Source organism: Dipodomys merriami, unplaced genomic scaffold (genome assembly GCF_024711535.1).
Source record: "Dipodomys merriami isolate MVZ:Mamm:240054 unplaced genomic scaffold, mDipMer1.0.p SCAF_4, whole genome shotgun sequence".
NCBI lineage: Eukaryota > Metazoa > Chordata > Mammalia > Rodentia > Heteromyidae > Dipodomys > Dipodomys merriami.
The window spans coordinates 10,410,675-10,433,074 of NW_027205603.1; the positions used below are offsets into that span (position 1 = coordinate 10,410,675).

Here is a 22,400-nt window from a genome sequence, read left to right on the forward strand (position 1 = left end):
ACTTGAGTCACACCCCACTTCTACATTGCTATTTAAATGTGACTTCATTCACATTTGGAATGTGGTATTAGAATTCAGTCACTGTTTCCACAAGGAAGATCTTCACTATTAAAACTATATTTCTAAGTTTTTAATTTAAAGGTTCAAATAGAAAGATAAGGCAGTGAACGAAGTTGGTTGCATTTTTTTGCAATGGGAGGCAGTATGTGAAATTTCAAAAATACGCATTTAAAGTATTGCAGATACTAAATATTTTGAGCCATTTGACAAATTATGTGAAATTTTAATAATAGATATAAAAGCAAAATCTATAAAGACAGATGGTGACAAATTAGAATGGATAAGAACTTTTCTGTAGCTGCTAATGTCATAGCAAATTGTAATTATCCTTAAAATGATTGATGATGTTATACTGGAATTCAGTTGTGAGAAGCAGAGAAACCACATTTTGAGAGGTCGAATCAGGAGTCTTCATTAGAAAGCCAGCGACAGCAGGCAGACACACCGCCCAAGAAAACATTGTAGCCTTGAAAGCACTTAACACTGTTAGGAAACTGAGCCATGAGGGTAGTAAAGCAAAGAAAAATCGGAAAAACAATCCAAAAAGTCTCACAAGTTCATTGGCAGGCCCAGTAACCTATTGTCCAAGTCACCCCCGCCTCTAGGAGTTCAGGCATGCCCATCACCTGGGGGTGGGACTTCACCTCCTCCATCATGAGGACAAGATGGCGCCAGCTAAACCCAGTTCCCTGTCATCCACCAGGTAGTATCCTTATTTTAATGTAATGTAGATGGCTTCTTAATATGTACCGTTTTCTGTTTAGACATAGTCCTGAAGATTCCCATGTAGTGGAAACAACTTTTATACTTTTGAAACCCTTGTTTTAGAACTATTAATATAGACATTAAAAAGTCCAGACCTTAACACTTCATTTTAAAAGACATTTCTTGTGACAAAAAAGAATCTCTGCAGCTGGGTGTTAGTAGCTCATGCCTGTAATCCTAGTTATTCAGTTAAAGTCAGCCTGGGCAGGCAAGTCCATGAAAGTCTTTTCTCCAATACATTATGCACAACACCCTCCCCCCCCTCCCAAAAAAAAGCTGGAAGTGGAGCTGTGGCTCAAGTGGTAGATAGGGCGCTAGCTTGAGTAAAAGAACAGTGCCCTAGTCTCTAAGTTCAAACCCAAAGACAGAACTCCACCCCCCCCCCAAAAAAAAAAAAAGAATCTTTGTAAATGCTGAGGTGAATTTATGAGATTTCATGTGAATATTCAGTGCAACAAATTTAACACTTAACAACATTTCTATTTTGATGAAATATTTTATTTATTTATTTTTTGGGTCCGGTCGTGGGCCTAAACTCTGGGCCTGGGTGCTGTCCCTCAGCTCTTCAGCTCAAGGCTAGCACTCTACCACTTGAGCCACAGCCCCACCTCCAGTTTTTTCTTTTTTGCTTATGTGGTGCTGAGGAATCGAACCCAGGGCCTCATGCATGCAAGGCAAGCGCTCTACCACTGAGCCACCTTCCCAGCCCAATGAAATATTTTAATTTTGAGCTTTTGTTTACTGGCACTTTAGATATAATATGTATAGTTTACTTTTATGAACATACTATTTGGTCACCACATTTGTCTGCATCATTTGGCAAACACGAGGTGGGTTCATAAGATGAGATGGAGGATCAAACTTTGTTTCTTCCCAGGCCATGTTAATTTTTGACCAGGTAAATGGAGCTGGAGGGTTCTTACACCAAATAATCATGCTCGTAGAAGTGAGGAGAGAAAGAATAAACAGTTGTGCAAAAGGTATCTGAAAGCTGCTTCACTCATGTGCCGTCTTTTACAAAAACAGTAAGAGAATGTTAGGGCTAGTTTTCTTTATGCAGATATATGGAAACTAGACTTGGAGAGTATAATAACTTAGACATGAGATGGGATATTTAATTATATCCACGTCTGGATAAATTGAGCAGAATCATAGCAATTGCTGGTCTGTCTTAAACTAGGAAAGAGATTGTGATTCTTACTGTATATTGGGAACATATTCAGTATTTGAAAAAGAAGATTCCTTGGAGAATTAAAGTTTTGTCAGGTATTACTGCATGTCTGTTGAAAAGGGAGCTTTCCTATTCTTCAGACTTTACTCAGAACACACAATGTTTTGGGGAAGAACTGAGGAATACTGTGATAAAAGGTATGTTAAATAAAGTGCATTTTATATCTTAATTTTATAAAGAATAGCTTGTAATTCAAGAGTAAACAAGTACTATAAAATGAGTGTTTTAAAAGGTGATTTTAGAGATAAACTTGATTTCATTAGTAACCTTTTGCAATCCAGCTTTGTGATACTGTTTTGTGTCCTAAATTTTATAGTTGACCTTTTCTTTTTCTTTTCCCAACCTACCTATTTTTGATGATTGTATCATGTCTACTGCTCATGGCACTTTTGCATCCAAACTTTTTTCTTTTCCTATCCCATTTTTGTTTTTTTACTACAGGCAGTTTTTCAGGAACTCCAGGCAGTGTAAAATCATCCTCTGGAAGCTCAGTACAGTCTCCCCAGGATTTCTTGAGCTTTACAGACTCAGATCTGCGTAATGACAGTTACACTCACTCCCAACAGTCGTCATCAACCAAAGATGTACATAAAGGAGAGTCTGGAAGCCAGGAAGGGGGGGTAAATAGTTTTAGTTCCTTAATTGGTCATCCTGTGACCTCAGCTGTTATTTCCCAGCCTAAAAGCTTTGAAAATTCACCTGCAGATTTGGGTAGCTCCAGCCTTCCTACAGCAGGATATAAGCGAGCTCAAACTTCTGGCATACAAGAAGAAACTGTAAAGGAAAAGAAAAGAAAAGGAAATAAACAAAGTAAGCATGGGCCTGGCAGACCCAAAGGGAACAAAACTCAAGAGAATGTTTCTCATCTCTCAGTTTCTTCTGCTTCACCAACATCATCTGTAGCATCAGCTGCAGGAAGCATAACAAGCTCTAGTCTTCAGAAATCTCCTACATTGCTCAGGAATGGAAGTTTACAGAGTCTTAGTGTTGGCTCATCTCCAGTTGGTTCAGGTAGGGATTTGCCCATTGTTGTTCTTCACTCCCACCAATATGTCCTTGCTTTACCCTGAAAAGGTTTAAGCAGTTGTTAATGATAATACTTAGTGGTACTTAATTAACATAACATTTCTTAATTAAAAAAAAACTCTTCATGGAAAAAATGTAGTATTATTAGACAATTTGGTGTTGAAATGTTTGGGCGCTAGTCTGATGTTAACTATATTTATACTAAATAGTTCATTGGTCATCCATTACTTATGATACACCTTGATCTCGTTCTTACATTTTGTATCACCTGCACTGTGTGTTTAACACCAATTAGGATTCACATTTAAGATATGAAAGTCATTCTTTTGGGTTTAGTGCTTTTCTTTATTTTTTCTTCCTTTTTTTTAAGTTCCATTTCCCTGACTTTCAGCTTTAGTTTTCACTTTTTGAAGTAATTTCATACATATAGCTCTTTCTGACACATTTTTTTCAGTAAGTGTAAATGACTTAAATTTATAAAATTCTATTTCAGGAGCTAACAAAAATGATTTATATTTAATGATTTTTGTCATTAGTATATAGTACAAATGACTTTATATATGTTATTATTCACATCATTGGGATTTTTCTGTATAGCCTGCAAGTTGCGGTATGAATATTTTCAATTAAAAATTAATGAGAGTGCATATTTTAGACAGATATACAATTGATTTGAGCGTCAGCATTTATCTATTAAATTATGTCTTAGATATAAAATGGATTTAATAAATATTGATTGTAAATTTCACTTCTGGTTTTAAAAATTATATATATATATATATATATATATATATATATATGAAGATCAGATGTGAGAAGTAGTAACTGTAACTGTTGTTATGTGTTAGGTTCTGTTAAGTAGTTCATGTCTCATTTAACATTTAGTTGGGTACAGTAGCTCAAGCCTTGCTGCTTAGGCAGCAGGAGTCATTTCAGTCCACCACAGATGTGAGAATTCAAGAGATTACATATTTGTCTGTGGCCAGGTGCTGTGGCATATGCCTGTTATCCCTGCTATGGGGACGTACAAGGTCTGGATACAGTAAGGTGCACCTGCCATCCACAGCAATATGGGAAAGCATAAGTAGGATCATAGCCCATGGTTGCCTGGGCATAAAATAAGATCTTATCTTTCAAAACCCATGTGAAAAGGGGTTGGAGGAGTGGCTAGTGCCTGCCTAGCAAGCGGGAGCTCCTGAGTTCAGTCCCCAGTATTACCAAAATAAAAACAAAAACACAGTTAATGTAAAGAACATTTAATGTCCCGATTTTGTGGCTTTGAGAAGTAAATGTGTTTCTCAAGATTGTACAGCCAATGGGAGATGATGGCTCATGCCTGTAATCCTAGCTACTCAGGAGGCTGAGTAATGAGCATTGTGGTTCAAGGCCAGGCTGGGCAGGAAAATCCCTGAGACTCTTGTCTCCAATTAACCACCAAAAGATCTGGATGTGGAACTGGGTAGTAGAACACTAGCCTTGAACACAAACATGTAGGGAAGTCAACCCAGGCCCTTCAAGCCCCAGGAATGGCACTCTGCCTCCCTCAAAAGGAAGAGAAAAAGATACAGCCAGGGAATTTATTCTGCGTTTGATAGGAAGCTTTGGTGATTGTCATGGACCTATTTGTCAGCCTTTTTTCCATAATAGAGTGGAAACCATAAAAGAAGTGTTTCTTTGGTAGCATTAAGGATGGTTCAAGAACAAGATTCTTAATACCGACATTGATCTTTTGATTGGATAACTCTTTGTGTAATGCTGTCTTTGTAATGTTATAGGATGTTCACCAGAATCTATAACCCTCACTCATATATCCTAATAGCACCTTCCCTACATAAACAAAAGAATATTTCGAAACATTGTTAAACACCCACAGGGCACTAGAAATTGCCTCTGATTGAGAACCACTGTTTGAGTGCTCTATATAGTTTTTTATTTTGTCGGTTGTGGGGCTTGAACTCTGGGCCTGGGCGTTGTCCCTCAGCTCTTCAACTCAAGGCGAGCGCTCTACCACTTGAGCTACAGCGCCACTGAGAACCACTGTTTGAAAAGGGAGAGAAATAAACTACAGTGAGAAAGAAGTTCATTAAACAGATTTAAATACCATGCATATTTGAATAGACATTTTTATCTGTATGTTTCCTTTGAGACTAGAAATCTTAGGAATTAGCCTTAGCAATGATTTTTTTTAAAAAAGTAAGTGTAAACCAGTTTACCCAGAAAAGAGTAGGTTCATGTTATTTTTAGTAAGAGGTGTGATAATCAGATAATCTTACTGAGAAAATTAAGCCTAACACTTGCTTTTGATGATTCCTGTAGTTTCCAGTCATAATCTTAAGTTAAAATTCATGAATTTCAAAAGTTATATTACAATGCTTATTTGAAACACATATCTTCAAATTAAAGGAATTAAAATATTTATTGGTTCCTATCCCTGAAAAGGCTTTTCTCTATGTTACATGAGTAAGAAAATTGTTAGCATTGAGAAACAGTGCTTACCTCCAGGAGACTGCATTTATGATACATTTGTGGCAGAAAAATGTGTATTTTATTATTTTTATTTTACTATTAACCATTAATTAAGGGGATTCCTATAGATGATACTATTTCACAAAACTTAGTGTCTGAACAATTTAACTTGCCAAGTATTTTTAAAGTTGTCCGAGAATTATTATTATGTTTTATTAAAACTAAGAGCATTTTCTTACTTAAAATTGACATAAGCTTTAATTTTATACATTTTAATAAAAGTTTTATAATTAAGTCAGACTATTTTTAAAAAATAATAAACTTTATAGTAAAAGATCTATCTTTATGTAGAAGAAGCTTGGCTAAATGCTATTTATCTTTGGGAATTATGCCTCCTTCATGATAGCAAGGTTAGGAATTAGGACCTACTGATGAACACTGAGTAGCATAGTGCTAAATACTTAAGAAGCACTAAATGTTATTATTCATTATGTAGAATAAGAAACTAGAGGGGCTGGGAAGGTGGCTCAGTGGTAGCCTTTCATGCATGAGGCCCTGGGTTCGATTCCTCAGCACCACATAAGCAAAAAAAAAAAAAAAAAAAAAAAAAAAAAAAAAGCCAGAAGTGGCGCTGTGGCTCAAATGGTACAGCACTAGTCTTGAGCTGAAGAGCTGAGGGACAGCGCCCAGGCCCAGAGTTCAGGCCCCACGACCGGACCACCCCTCCCCCCCCCCAAAAAAAAAAGAAAGAAAGAAAGAAAGAAAAGAAACTAGACTGAGTGGTAGAGGTGTGCATTTTCCCTGATTTGTGAGTAGTTAGAAAATTCAGCAGATGCTCACTGATTAGGTTCTCAAACCCCATGAGTTTCTCAGTCATATTTTAAGTGAGGAGATCTATGAACATTTGAACCAATACTTCAACTGTAAAGATATATATTCTTCAGATATGAAAATTTAATTTTTCCTTTGGGGAAATTTTAAATTGAGAAATAATTCACTAACTAGAAGCAGAACACTTCCCTTCATATAAAGAAGTAGGAGGTAGAAAATGTATAGTATTTACTACCTTGCCATGGATTGTTTTGCATGAAGCACTGAAAAGATTAATTTGCTTTAATGACAGTGAATATTTAGTTCATGGTGAAGGTGATCTTTGTAAGCACATGTTGGCATAATGTTAAAGTATTGTGAAGGAGTATGTCCGAAATGCTCACCACCATATTCTGACTGCTATCACAGTGGTTTGGTCATAATAAACACAAAACATCTCTTTTTTAAAAAAAGAAATGGATTAATATTATTACTAAGCACTAAGTGCCTATCACATAGATGTCAGTATCCTCTCTATGATTGTGTGTGTGTGTGTGTGTGTGTGTGTGTGTGTGTGTGAGAGAGAGAGAGAGAGAGAGAGAGAGAGAGAGAGAGAGAGAGAGAGAGAGAGAGAGAGAGAGAGTGAGCATGTGAGAGCATACATGTGTGCGCTCCAGTTCTAGGTCTTGAACTCAGGGTCTGGGTGCTGTGCCTGAGCTTCTTTGCGCAAAGCTAGTAATGTACCACATGAGCTATAGCTCCACTTCGAGCTTTTTTGATGGTTAATTGGAGATAATGTCTCATGGCCTTTCATGCTGGGACTGATTATAAACCATGGTCCTCAGATCTCAGCCTCCTGAGTAGCTAGGATTGCAGTTGTGAGCCACTACCACCTGGCTTATTTTTAAATATATATTTTAAGTAGTTGTACAATTCTAGAATCAGATTATAAATGCAAAGTATCTCAGTCAGTGTATATTTATCGAATAGGGAAGGATGAGTTCATAGAGACTTGAATGCCAGGCTGAAGAAGTAAGACTTAATAGGCTAATGGGTTTTCTCCTAGGATATATGTCTTGGACTTAATTCTGGTAGTTTACATCATTGTAGAATTCCTTTAGTGGAAAAGAACAAAATATTACCTCATTTAGCCTGTGGTATTGGTGATACCTGTGTTTGAAAGTTGGGAATAGTATAGATATTATCTCATTTCATCTAGGTAGACAGATACTGTTGTTTGTCACAACTAGGAGTTAAAGTCAAATCAGATCCTACTACTACTCTCTCTTGAAGTTGCTATAGTTAAAAGCATTGAGTTTTCAGCACTTGGAAGGCAGAGATAGGAGGATCCTGAGTTTGGATTCAGGGTTTACATAGCAGGACCCTTTTCCAAAAATTGAAAGAGAGTTTTAAAATACTTTAATATATTCAAGTGTATACACTTATAATAGTATAGATAATTATAATAGAGTCTCTGGATCACATTAGAGTAAATGTCAGTGATCAGAGAATGGGTTTACAGAGGCTTGGATTGTAAAATACTTTGATTTGGTTACACATTCTGTTGAGTGGCCCATTCATTGTTTTATGGGGACTTGTATAAAAGGAAGTGTTTTGTTTTAAGTGATTGCTGCAGGTTGTAAATTACCGGTTAATAGATTATGCACCTGAGGCTTCCCTGGAACTCATAATCCTCCTGCCTTAGGCTCCTGAGTACTGGGATTACAGGTTTGGGCCACCACATTCAATTTTATATTAAGCTTTTGATTGAATTCCCTCCTATACAATAATCTTTAGGGATTTGAACAGATAGTTACCTAGAGTTTTGAAACAATGAAAATTAGTTTTTAATAGCATTTGGAAAAATTAACATGTTGAACTTTTCCTTAAAGACTTTATGATTTAGGGCTGGGAAGGTGGCTCAGTGGTAGGGCGCTTGCCTTGCATGCATGAGGCCCTGGGTTTAATTCCTCAGCACCACATAAGCAAAAAGAAAAAAGCTGTAAGTGGTGCTGTGGCTCAAGTGGTAGAGCACTAGCCTTGAGCTGAAGAGCTGAGGGACAGCGCCCAGGCCCACAGTTCAGGCCCCACAACCAGACCCAAAAAGTAGAAAAGATTTTATGATTTACTAAAGTTAACTTATTCTTTGGTTTGGTGGTACTGGGTTGGAGCTCATGCTTTTCAGGCAAGTGCCAGTGTTGAAATTCTTTACTTATGATCAATGCTACAAAAGGAGATTATGGAGAGGTACTCCTTTGATTGTGACCAAATTCATAAGACAGTTGTTAAAAATAATCACTTCAAGAAGATCTTCTTTTCCTGGCTGAGAGTTTGAATACTCAGGCTTGCACTTGTTAGGCAAGCTAATTGGTTTTTAGATGATGACTCAGTTTTTTGCCTTGGTCTTCCCAAACTGATATTTAAGACTCACGTGGTCTTTTTTCTTTTTTTCCTTTGAACTCCAGGCTTCGGTGCTGGTACTGAGCTTTTTGTGCTCTCGAGCCACAGTTCTATTACAGCATTTTGATAGTTAGTTGGAGATAAGAGTCTCACAAACTTTCCTGCACCGGCTATTTTCAAATTATGATGCTCAGATCTCAGCCTCCAGAGTAGCTAGGATTCCAGATGTGAGCCACTGGTACCTGGCTCTATTTTTTTTTTTAAGGCACTTTTTTGTTGGAGTGCCATATAAAAATTTATATCTTATATTCTGGCAGCTTTTACTTTAGTATTTATTGGGTGGAATAAAACAAGCCATTTCATTTGTTCATTATTTGTCTCAGAAATACAAGGTACCTAAACATGAGCAGAGTATAGTTTAACATAGTTCTGTGTTATAATGGATTTCTGGTCATAAACCAAAAGTTACTTTTTTTTTTTTTTGGTTGTAGGGTTTGAACTCAGGGTCTGGGCACTGTTCCTGAGCTTTTCTGCTCAAGGCTAGTGCTTACTACTTCTGGTTTTTCTGGTGGTTAATTAGAGATAAAAACCTCACAGACTTTCCTGTCTGGGCTGGTTTTGAACTGTGATCTTCAGCTCTCTGCCTCCTGAATAGCTAGGATTATAGTTGTGAGCCACTGGCATGGGGCATATGATTCTTATAATTTGGTTTATTTACTTTTGGTCAGTTGTGGGGCTTGAACTCAGGGCCTGGGCACTGTCCCTGAGTCTTTTTGAGATCCATGCTAGTGCTCTACCACTTGAGTCACAGTGCCACTTTCTGGTTTTTGAGTGGTCAATTGGAGACTCATGGGGACTTTTCTGCTCGAGCTGTCTTTGAACACGATCCACCTCTTGAATAGCTAGGATTTCAGGTGTGAACCACCTGTGCCTCTCCATTCTTTTTTTTTAGAAATCTTTTTTTTTTTTGGTGGTCATGGGGCCTGAACTCTGGGCCTGGGCGCTGTCTCTCAGCTCTTCAGCTCAAGGCTTGGCTCTACCACTTGAGCTACAGTGCCACTTCTGGCTTTTTTTTTTTTTTTTTTTTTCTTCTGTTTATGCAGTGTTGAAGAATCGAACCCAGGACCTCATGAATGCAAGGCAAGCGCTCTACCACTGAGCCACCTTCCCAGCCCTCTCCGGTCTTATAATTTCTAAATGCTATATTCCAAAATTTTTGACAGGCTGTTTGCCTTGAGCTCTTATATCTTTTCCTCTTAGAAGAGCATACACATCTACATTCTCACATCATCCCTTAAGATTGGTGAGAATTCCATTGTTTGGCTTTCCTACCTTTCATGTCCTGATTACTACCTTCTGATTTTTTTGTTTCTGCATTTCTGTTTGGCCTACACAACAACTTATATTTGAATCCCTCCTGCCCTCCCTCCCCTCCTTTTTTTTTTTTTTCTGGCTTATTTCCTGTTCTAATCTATAGCCGTTGACAATTTCTTTGCTGATTTCCTTTCTCTCCCTCCCAACAGAAATTTCCATGCAGTATCGGCATGATGGAGCTTGTCCAACAACTAGTAAGTTTTCTAACTGGGTTGTTAACTGAGCTTTTTGAATCTTAACATAAATGCTTTTTTTCTAGTATATTATGCCACCTTTGAACTTCTAAAAATTATTTTCTAAAATGCACTCAGTTTCTAATTAAGTAAATTTCTTTCTTCTACAAAGAAATCTTATATTGCTTTTTCTTGTGTTTAGGATCTGCAGTAACAATGAAATTGTGGGGCAGATTTTAATTGTTAGATGTAATAAAGAGCTTCCATTGTTAGATTTTAATATAGAGCTTCCATTGTCGAATTGGAAACTCTGCCCCTTGATAAATAGTATTTATGGTATTTTAGTTTTCTTTAGTCTGAATGTTAATATAAATTTTCAGCATTTGTGTATTGGCATTAGTAGCCTTTTAGTAGCCTCTTCATGTGCTGAAGTTTATGTGGAAGTCTAAGAAGTAAAAATGTTCAGTTGAGTTAGGTTTAGTGAACTTGTTTTTAAACTAAGGTAGCTTTACCTGTCTAGAATTGTATTCTATAAAGATGTGCTTATTTTCTTTTAGCAACACGAGATAGAGTACTAAGTGTCGTTTCAAAAGTAATTTTAAAATATATTTTATTGAAATTATTGTCATGATAATATATCTAACACATTTCACTTTGCTTATTAGCAAGTAAAATAGGATTATTAGAAATTTATACTATAAAAATGAATGCTTTCAGTTTTAATAATTCAAAAAATAATACATGGTAGACTTACTTAGACTTGCTAATAGTATGTGCCTATGTTTTTCTTCTGTGTTGTGAATGATCTTAACTGTAGTCCTTTTTTCCTTACTTAAAAGCTTTCTCAGAGTTGCTGAATGCAATACACAATGGTAAGTTTTATTAGAATCTTCTCTTGTAGTTCATTTATCAAAAAGGTTGTCTTTTATATAGAATCCTGATTGAAAGCTACCATGTCCTATTGATTAGATGGAATCCAGTGCTGCAGTGAGTCTTGTGCTCAGCATGTTGATGAAAGCTCTGTATACTGCCTACAGTGGGGTGATAGGTCCATATAGTTAATCAGTAGGACTCTTATTGTCTCTTGGGAGGCAGAATGATAATGGTTGCCCTAAGTTTCTGAAAGTCTTTTTACTTTTGTAAATCGTTTGTCTCATTCCCTTGGTAGGTTTATCCGCAGTTAGTAATTAGTACTTATAGCTGTAGTTTGCTGTTTCTAACTACAACTTGGCATGCAAATTTTATTCTAGAATTTTCATTTGAATACTTTTATTTTTCTCTGTGTATTTTATATATTGAATAAATGGAAAGTAAACGTTAAAATTGCATCTAGTTTGGACCAGGTCTTACCATAGATTGTATTTTCTTCTGGGTTGGAATCTGAATGAGCACCCAAGGCAAAAATGCATCAGTTCTCACTTTTACAGTGTAAATTATAAAGAAGATCATTCTGTAAAAAATATATTGAGAATGTTTTCAGTTTTACCCAAAGATCTTCCAATCTAGTGGCATTTTTCTTGATTTTCTATTTCATCTAACTGACATACTATGTGATTCCAAATAGCTTTTGCATCCCTTCCTTCCTTCCCTCCTTCCCTTCCCTTCCCTTCCCTTCCCTTCCCTTCCCTTCCCTTCCCTTCCCTTCCCTTCCCTTCCCTTCCCTTCCCTTCCTTCCTTCCTTCCTTCCTTCCTTCCTTCCTTCCTTCCTTCCTTCCTTCCTTCCTTCCTTCCTTCCCTCCTTCCTTCCTTCCCTCCTTCCCTCCCTCCCTCCTTCCTTCCTTCCTTCCTTCCTTCCTTCCTTCCTTCCTTCCTTCCTTCCTTCCTTCCTTCCTTCCCTCCCTCCCTCCCTCCCTCCCTCCCTCCCTCCCTCCCTCCCTCCCTCTTCTTTGCTGTGGGGCTTGAACTCTGGGCCTAGGTGCTGTCCCTGCGCTCTTTAGTTAAAGGCCAGCGCTCTGCCACTTGAGCCATAGCACCACTTCCCAATTTCTGGTGGTTTATTGGAGATAAGAGTCTCATGGACTTTCCTGCAGGGGCTGGCTTTGAACCATGATCCTCAGCCTCCTGAGTAGCTAGGATTGCAGGCATGAGTCACTGGTGGCCGACTATCATATTTTCTGTATAAAACTTTGCTTATTTTGCTAATGTAGCTTTCTTAATTTGTAGACAGTTTGCATTGTACTCCGATTATTATCAGTTGTTTACAATAGATAGGAAACGAGACCAGTGACATAAATGAGTAGGTACAGATACTCCGGATGCTTTGACAGTAGGAATGGTCAAGTTGGGAAACTCATAAGTGACCATTTTATTAATGAGTATATTTATAATTTTTTCCTGTGGTGCTGGGGATTGAGCCTAAAGCTTTGTGTAGGGTAGAGGAGGACAATTGAGCTATATATTCCCAGTCCTACTTACAAGTTTTGCTTTTCTTGCTTCCCTGAATCTGCAGAGGCTTAGATAATAAATACTCTAGATAACATGGAGCTCCTGAACATGAGGTATCTTTAGAGAAAGGGGTTGAAAGCATTCTTGAGGATGAACTAAACATGTTACCATTCTACCATTTGATAGAGAAGTAAAAAGACTGAAGAAACATAACCTTTTCAGTTTGTATAAGTTTATACTTGTTTACTCATTTACTTACAGTACTCTATAGGTAAATAGATTAATATCATAAACAACTTTTTCAATTTTGGGGGTTTAGAAAATTGTTTTCGAGATAATTTCCCAATAATGTAATCAATTGCTTGTGTTTTCTCAGTCACATAGTGTAGAGAAAAATTATATAATGCAAAAATTACACGATGCAAATTATAGAATGCAAAGACAAATGAAGCAAATTAAATAAATGAAAGATTTTTACTCAGTAAGGCTTTCTCCTTTTTTTAATTTTGCAAATATTAGCTGTTCCTTTTTTCCTTTTTCTAAATGTGGTAAATACACATAACAAATTTTTAGCTGATACATAAACATGTAATTATTAATAAATTAACATGATGTTTTGGTACATGTACATACTGTGAAATGTTCAAATCCCACCAAACATACCCAGCCCCCTCAAACATAATCATTTCTTTATGGTGAAACTTTCAAAATCCTTTCTAGTTTTTTGATATGCATATTATCTTCATCTGCAATACAATAGAACACTAAAACTTCTTGCTGCTATCTGACTGCAGTTGAGTGCCCATTGATCTTATTTTTTTTTTTTTATTATTTTTTTTGGGGGGGTCTGGTCTTGGGGCCTGAACTCTGTCCCTCAGATCTTCAGCTCAAGGCTAGCGCTCTACCACTTGTGCCACAGCCCCATTTCTGGCTTTTTTTCTTTTTTGCTTATCTTTCTTTTTTTGGGGGGGGGCTGGGGGTCCGGTCGTAGGGCCTGAACTCTGGGCCTGGGCGCTGTCCCTCAGCTCTTCAGCTCAAGGCAAGCGCTCTACCACTTGAGCAACAGCGCCACTTCCGGCTTTTTTCTTTTTGCTTATGTGGTGCTGAGGAATCGAACCCAGGGCCTCAGGCATGCAAGGCATGCACTCTACCGCTTAGCTACCTTCCCAGCCCCTTGATCTTAATTTTTATGTTCAGTAATGTTCAAGATTTGTACAACATTCTCCAAGCAGTCTCCAGCCCATCTCTTTTCCTCTTACAGTATTGAAATACTGTATCCCTTAAACAATAATTGCTTGCTTCTCCCTCTCCCAGCTTAGTATAATGCTAAGTAGAATTGGTGAGAGAAGTTACAAAAGAAGCAATATAATTTTTCAGTGTTAGTGTAATGTTAGCTGTGAATTTTTTATTGGTGTCCTCTAATGGGTTGAGGAAGTTTGATAAATCTTGACCTCTTTGTTTTAGGTCTGTTCAGTGTTCCTTTTTTCTTCTTGTGTTAGGTTTTCTTTTTTCATACGGTATTAGGGCTTGAACTCGAGCTGGGTGTTGTCCCTGAGCATTCTTGCTCAAGGTTGGTGCTCTGTCACTTGAGTCACAGCTCTACCTCTGGCTTTTTGGTGGTTAATTGGAGATAAGAGTCTCATGGGCTTTTATGACCAGGCTGGTTTTAAACAGTGATCCTCTGATCTCAGCCTTCTGGGGCTGGGATTACAGGAGTGTGCCACCAATACCTGACTTGTGTCAGTTTTGGTATTTTTATGTTTATCAGCTTTCCAAGTTCTGCGTTACCCAATTACTTGGCATATAGTTACTCATAGTATTGTCTTATAATCTCTTTTCTATTTTGGTAAGAATAATGGTAAGAATAATGTAGTAGTTTGGGCATTCTTTCATTTTTTTCTTGGTCACTTAGGTGAAGGTTTGACCATTTTATCTTCTTCAAAGAACCAACTTATAATTTTATTTCGTCATTTTCTGCTTATGTTGTTTTAGATTGCTTTTTCCCTAGTTCATTAAGAGAAAGCTAGGTTATTAATTTGAGTCATTCATTCATTCATTCATTCATTCATTCATTCATTCATTCATTCATTTGTGAGATAGTGTCTGGCTTTTAGCTCAGTCCAGCCTGCAACTTGTGATCTCTTGCCTCCTTCTCCCAAGTGCTAGAATTACAGATGTGTGTCTATGCTAACTGTATTAGTATCCTTAATGATTTTTTTTTCATGCTCCTTTTTCTCCTAGAATTCTTTTTCCTATTGCTGTATATCCTATGTACATTCCATTGAAAAACCTTATACATGCTTACAGCTTCAAGCATCCCTACATTTATTAGCCTCCTTGGAGCTATGCTTTCTTTTTTTAATTTTATTTTTATTTTTATTTTTTGTCAGTCATGGGTCTTGAACTTTGGGCTTGGGCACTATCCTTGCGCTCTTCAGCTCAGGGCTAGCACTCTACTGCTAGCACTCTACAGCGCTATTTCTGCTTTTCTAGTGGTTTATTGGAGATAAGAGTCTCATGGACTTTCCTACCCTGGTTGGCTTTGAACTGTGATCCTCAGATCTCAGCCTCTTGAGTAGGATTACTGGCATGAGCCACTGGTGCCCGGCTCCCAAATTTACTCTTTATTTCCTTCCTTCCTTGTTCCCTCTCCTCCCCTTCCTTCCCTTCTTCCTCTCTCCACTCCCTTCCCTTCCCTTACCCTTCTTTACTAAATGCTATTTCCCATTACTTACAGTTTACTTAAAAAAAAAAATCCCCTTTATACTTCTGCTTCTTATGTTTGGCTAAGTCTTACATACTTTGTCCTCTGAATTCTTTCAAGAGCCTCTTAGGCTTTGTTTTGTTATACAGCCCCTTCTCTTAGAGGCTACCAGAATGGATGGCTTACCTAAAATTTAAACCTATGTCATAATGTATTAAGAGGTTTCTGGTACTTGGGAGGTAAAAGTCATAGTCCTTAGCCTGGCATATGTAGTTTTTTGTAACCTGGTTCTTACCTAAAGTCTGTGGTCTTCTTCTCATAACTTTGTACTGTACCAGTAAAAGCTATATGATAATGCTGTACCATTCTCTTCAAAATATGTGATTTATATTTTGGTTGTGTCTGCAACTATAGTGCACCAGTTTTTTGTACCTAGTCAAAGTAGTTTTCAAAACCAATCACATGAAGAATGGTGCCTTGGAACTAGGCTGTTTGACTAAGAGAATTCAGATTTTATGATCTTAATAAACTATAAATTTAACAGGTTCATTTTACTTAGCAGATACATTTAAGGTCTTGAGATAGTATTGGATCAAGTAATATAGGTACAGGCTGATTACAATTTGCTTTTATATACCAATTTCAAAGGTGAAAATGATGACATTCTGGTTTTCAATTTACTATTCTATTATTTTGCTTCAGTGCTGCTTTTTTTTTTTTGCCAGGCCTGGGGCTTGAACTCAAGGCCTGAGGACTGTCCTTAAGCTTCTTTTGCTCAAGGCTAGCACTCTTATCACCTGAGCTACGTTTCACTTCTGGCCCTTTCTGTTTATATGGTACTGAGGAATTGAACCCAGGGCTATGAAGCCCTTGCATGTAAGGCAAGAACTCTACCACTAAGCCACATTCCCAGCCCATGATTTAGTGTTTTTTAATTTGTTAATTTATTTGAGGTTATTGTTTTTCACTAAGCTTACAGATTCATTTGGAGTAGGAGTTATCCCAGGATACAATAGCTGCTTCTAAGTTTGTTCTCATGTATACAAGTTGTGAATCACTTGGTAAGAGGAAAACATAGATCTTGACCATAGCATGATGGAAGGTTGGAAAGCATAGTGGTGAAGGATTAGAATGCCTTTCAGTTAACTGAAGGAAAGTAAACCAAAGTCTTTGAATTGTTCTATTGAATCAGAAAAATGGCAAGAACCTAAGATAACCTTGAGGGAGACAGAATTCTATTGGTTCCTGTAAGACAGGTATTAACATTTGGTTGGTGTGTCAACCACTGGGAGTAAATTTTTTAAAAAAATATATGTTAACTGCTATAAAGAAAAATGATTGTTTTGCTTTTGTGTGTCTAGTATAACTATAAGAGAGACAACCTGAAAAGTTTTTATTCAGAGATGGAAATAATATAAGTAGGAATAAATTGTATGAAAGTTCCTTTTAAACCAATTATGGGGTAATGCCTTAATAATCTGTTTATAGTGTTGCCAAAGACTTAAAAATTTATTTAGAGTTTTTGGACTTCAACTATATTTTATTCCCCTCTCCCCATTCCACCTTGTGTATTGTGGTAGTTTTTAGGGATTGGTGAAAAATCGAAGTTAAAGTGTGTTATTTCTTTAAACAGAGATGACACTTCTACACTAACAAAGCAGGAACTTAAATGTGTAGGTGTGTATCAAACTCAAGCATGGCTTTCTGGAGGTAATAATGTTAAATTAATCCTAGGATACCTTGGAAACCTTCCCATATAAAGTAGAGATTTGTAGTTAGGAAAGTTATACCTGAGAGGATTTAACCACAGTCTTGGTTGGTAGGTGGAATAAACCGTATTATTAATGTTCTTATTGTTATACTTGTTTTGATTTGTCATATTGCTTGAAGACATAGTAGATGGGCTTTACAGTTTGAAAACTGTTTACTTGTAAGGGTCTAGGTGCCTAGGTCTTTGATTATTAATATTCTATGTAAGTGTTGAGGGAAGGAAGAATACGAAACCTTTGTTGTATGATGTGTAATGATTCTCTAAATCTTTATCTCTCAAATACTTTTTGATCAGTTAGGAGTGAAGATGTATGTTCTAAACTAGAAAATAGAATCATTACTCAGCTTTTTTGCCATTTGAGAAGTATTTATTAAGTTCTTTCTGTATATAATATCCCCACTAGTTGCTTTGGGGAAATATATACCACAAATGGGTTTTGCATTTAGGGAACACACAGTATAAAAGAAAATGTGTTTATTAATAACTATTTCAAGTAGTTACAACTATGATCCATAGTAGAAAAGTTCAACATTAGGGAAAATCACATTGGACTGAAAGGATCAGATGTTCTGAGAATGTAACATTTGGCCTGATGCTTAAAGAGTATGTAGAATTTAGTACTTCAAGATGAATCAGAGCAAGACTCTCAATCTCAGGCAATCTCTTACTACAAGCAGTCACACTGAAATGGGGATATACAGGCTCTGGATAGTGACAGTCATATTAATACTTGATAAGAAACATAAAGAATATACATAAAACATCCTCTACCCTCTGGATCTCTTGAAAAGTTTTACTTTTTTGTCATGATTGGTATTTGTGTCTCTTGGTCTCGGTCTCCCTCCCTCCTTCCCCATTTCTAAGTAGTTGTAAATAGGTTTCAATTCAACATGTCAGTTTGTTTATGTGTTCATGCATCTTGATCAGTGTTTTCCTTTTCATCATTCTCTCCACTAGCTAGGACTGTTGAACCAACCCTCCCTCCTTCCCTCCTTTCCTCCTCTCATCCCTCCCCCACCCCTCCTTAGCTGGAGATAAGAATCTATCAGACTTTCCTGCCCAAGCTGGCTTTGAGGAATGGTGATCCTCAAATCTCAGCCTCTTGAGTAGCTAGGATTACAAGTGTGAACCACCAGTGCCAGGTTTCTGTTGAACATTCAAAAACTCCTTCCTGTCCCATCCTAATACTCCCTGGGGGGCAAGGGGGGGAAAGCCCTTTTTTGCAAACCTGTGTGATATTATCCATCATTTTTTCCCTTTCTATTCTGCTTCCCCTCAAAGGTTAGTTCAGTATATGTGTTCTGAGTTCCATCTTCTGCCTTTAGTTTTCTTACTATCACTCAGTTTTTCCTTTCTCTGTCTAATTTTCTCTAGAATATAATACCTCCAAACAACAACAAAACTTCAGAATGGCAAATCCCAAACTCTTCAGGTCTACATTCTTGCGTGTCTACCTCTCCAACATTGACTATTGCTGATTCATTTAAGAGCTTTCTTTGTTCTATTACTTGTCCTAGTGTGACTTCAGTGGTCTTGGGAATCCTTGTGCTTCCTGATTGAGAAAATTAATGTCTTTTTATCAATTTGGGGCAAAACGTTAGCCAGTATATTAATAATATTTCTTCTCATTCTGATAAGAAGTGTTTTTGTTTTTTGTTTTGTTTTGGTTGTGGAGCCTGAACTCTGGGTCTGGGCGCTGTCCCTCAGCTCTTCAGCTCAAGGCTAGTGCTCTACCACTTGAGCCATAGAGCCATTTCCAGCTTTTTCTGCTTATGTGATGCTGAGGAATGGAAACCAGGGCCTCATGCATGCAAGGCAAGCACTCTACCACTGAGCCACCTTCCCAGGTTTTTATTAGGCATGTTTTCCCTTCATGTCTCTTAAATCTCCATGCACTACCCCCCTCCCTCCCCAAATCAAGACCACAGTACTTTAGCTTTTTCATTTGGCATTTTACCACTTGAGTCACAGCTCTACTTCTGGCTTTTTGGTGTTTAATTGGAGGTAAGAGTTTCAAAGACTTTTTCTGCCCCTGCTGGCTTTGAACCGTGATCCTCAGAGATCTCAGCCTTCAGAGTTGCTAGGATTACAGGTATGAGCCACCAGTGCCCAGCCTGTATGTCTTTTATGTTTTCAACTTATCTCTGTTCTAGATCTGGGTAATTTTTTCCTATTAAAAAAATCATATCTTCAGTTTTGTGTAATTAAATGTTTGATCCAGCTATTACATAAAGACTTTTAGTGAGCATATTTTTCAATTTTTGTGGTTGTTTTAAAATTGGACCTTCTTTAGTTTTCTTTTCTTAAAGTGTGTAGTTCTTTTCGTACACTTCAGAATATTATTTTGAAACAACCTTAGACTTACAGAAGTGTTATGAGAAAAGTCTAGGGAACTTTATTTTTATAAGCCGCTTGATTCTAAATCGCAGATGCAGAGCTAGTCTGCCCTGAATACGTCCACCCCACAAAGGACATTCTCTTACAGAATCATAGTATAGCTGTCAGTAACAGGGAGTTAACATTATTGTGTTAATACTATTTAGGTTTTTTTTGACAGTTGTCTGAGTATTTTTGAAGATCACAGGCTACTGATGTGAATTTTGTTCAGTCTTTCATTGTTGGATCTGTGCTATTATTTTTTAAGGTCAGAATATCTTAGAAATGATCTGTTCATTGCATATCATCAGATGGTACATACTCATCTTCCCCCTCCTTCCCCCCCCAACCCCCGCCCCCGCCCCGGTGTACACAGGATTTTCCATGTCATTCATCTCCCCTTCTCTGACCCAGTGTACACGTTTTCTTTTTTCCCTGTCATATAGAATTACTTTGTGGAATAAATAAGCTGTGAGACTATGTAAAAAAAAAATCCCATTACTTATCAATATTTCTATCAGTATGGATTATGGATTAGCATATCAAGATAGTTCAGCAAGAGCATCATTTCCAACAAAATACTCACTACTGTACATACTTGTGCAAATATAAACATTAGGGCAGGTAAATTTAAGGCAAGTTTAGTTTGTCTAGCTGCTTTTGTGAACTTGATGATAAACAACACTTGGTAAGTTCTGCTCTTTGAGATTTTTGTCTAAGATGTAAAGCCAGAGAATACACCTGTCACCCATGCATGTGTATAGATGCAGTGTACTTACATACATAATGTACTTAATTCATTTTACAATACAGTACATAGAGCAACTGAATCACAGTATAGAGATTTAACACGTTAACTTTGTGTTTTTCTATACAATTAGTGATCTGAATCTACTTGAAATTATTTACAGATCCGCAAGACTCAAGAGACTGTGAAGGAGTTTAAAAAAAAAAGAAAAAGATTTCATTACATTTGTCAAACCAGACTGAATGTCCAAAGCCAGCAGACAGTCTGTCCTTCAAGGGACCCTGGGTAGGGTAACTTTCTTTTTTTTTGTTTTTTGGTCTGTCGTGGGGCCTGAACTCTGGGCCTGGGTGCTGTCCCTCAGCTCTTCAGCTCAGGGTTAGTGCTCTACCATTTGAGTCACACCGCCACTTCTGGCTTTTTCTGCTTCTGTGGTGCTGAGGAATGGAACCCAGGGCCTCATGCATGCAAGGCAAGCACTCTATCACTGAGTCACATTCCCAGCCCTGAGTAGGGTAGCTTTTATTTTATTTTATTTTTTGTCGGCCATGGGGCTTGACTCTGGGCCTGGGCACTGTCCCTCAGCTCTTCAGCTCAAGGTTAGCGCACTACCACTTGAGTCACAGAGCCACTTCTGGTTTTCTGGTGGTTTGTTGGAGATAAGAGTCTCATGTACTTTCCTGCCCAACCTGGCTTTGAACTGCAATTCTCAGATCTCAGCCTCCTGAGTAGCTAGGATTACAGGTGTGAGACACCGGTGCCTGGCTTGGGTAGGGTAACTTTAAAGTAGGATCCAAGCAGGTAGCTACTTAGATTTGTCTCTAGAAAAGTTGCTCAGTATATTCTGCATCTAGGTCAGCTCTTTCAAAAACTTTATTAACATCATCAGGAGTCTGCAGGAAGAACTCAACATCACCCAGGTCTATATGGGGTTGCCTGGGATTTTCCTTCCCTTCCAGGAAGCTTGAATCTAGAATACGGAGGCATTGGGCTTCAAAATCTCTTTCTCTTTTTAAAATAATGAATCCCAGTCAGTCTTATCCTCTGTATCACTCTCCTTTACGGCCTTATATAATAATTTTAACAAGTTACCTATGTGGAAGGAAACAACTTTGGCCCCGTTCATCCTTGTTCACTCTTCAGCCTTGCTCCCTTCTGCTGGTTACCCCCTCTCCCAGATAGAGCTAGTTCTACTTTCCTGCCATTCTTTTTTTTTTTTTTTTTAAGTGTGTATTAGTTGCAAAATCTCTCTCTTAAATACTGAATCTAGATGCAGGCTTGAAAGTTTACCAGACTTTAAGCTCTTTAAGAATTTTTTTAAATCAAATTTCTATTCTCAACATTAACCAGCACTTTCCAGCTATTCCAGATAGGTCTGTGGTGCAGTATCTGTTCATCAGGTAGAAAGAGTACATTTATAACTTGTGAAATACAACCATAATCTGAAAAGTCATTTTGTATACTGTACGAAAAGGAAAGGGGCTGAAAGGCCTAAGTTCAGCAGACCAACAGGTTTTACTTGGGAAGGGTAACGAAGTCTCCTTTAGCCTGGCTGAAGGGGAAATGGTGTACCTCCCTTTAAATATTAGGCAGAAAAAGTGAAGTCAGGTTGGGCAGCTGGAGCAGGAGTGGGTGAGCAGTGTTGTTTTTACTGAGGAGTTTCAGGGCTTCCGCTGCATCTGTGTCTGCCCGGGGTGTTGGGGTGTCAGCGTCAGGCTGCCCTTGGTCTTAGGCTCTCTTCCAAAACTCCCAGGTGCCTTTCTTCAGGGGTCAGGGGAGGGGGACGATACAGCAAGGAGAGTTCTAAGATATGGCTGTCAGGGGAAAGATGAGTTCTTTAGTTTAAGTCATTTTCCATCATATGTCACTGACACATGGCCTGAACTCTTTCTGTATATTTCTTCAAATCACTAGCCTGTCTCTTGGCTTTAAGAACTATGAAGACGGCAGTTGGGCAAGCCATACTACAAATAGTATTTGAACGTCCTGACTTAAATGGGAAAAGCTCAGCAGTTCCTCCTCTCCCTCCATGGCCTACCCTCCCACCCACTCCTCCTGAATGTATTATTACTTTCTCACTAAAAAAATAAAATTGTTCTTAAGTTCTTAGTGAG

The 22,400-nt window shown here is 37.8% G+C and overlaps 1 protein-coding gene across 9 annotated transcripts in view; it reads left to right on the forward strand.

The window, feature by feature from the left end:
* Positions 1–22,400, forward strand: part of Mllt10 (MLLT10 histone lysine methyltransferase DOT1L cofactor) — a 148,512-nt gene that overhangs the window by 86,045 nt on the left and 40,067 nt on the right. For 5 of the 9 annotated variants that reach the window (XM_069990489.1, XM_069990487.1, XM_069990488.1 and 2 more), the window contains 3 exons: positions 2,498–3,067; positions 10,282–10,326; positions 11,145–11,177. The exons of 1 other annotated variant lie outside the window; for it this stretch is intronic. In XM_069990489.1, the coding sequence (XP_069846590.1) occupies positions 2,498–3,067; positions 10,282–10,326; positions 11,145–11,177 (648 nt within the window). The remainder of the gene's footprint in view (positions 1–2,497; positions 3,068–10,281; positions 10,327–11,144; positions 11,178–22,400) is intronic. 3 more of the 9 variants (XM_069990490.1, XM_069990494.1, XM_069990495.1) reach the window with 3 other exon arrangements.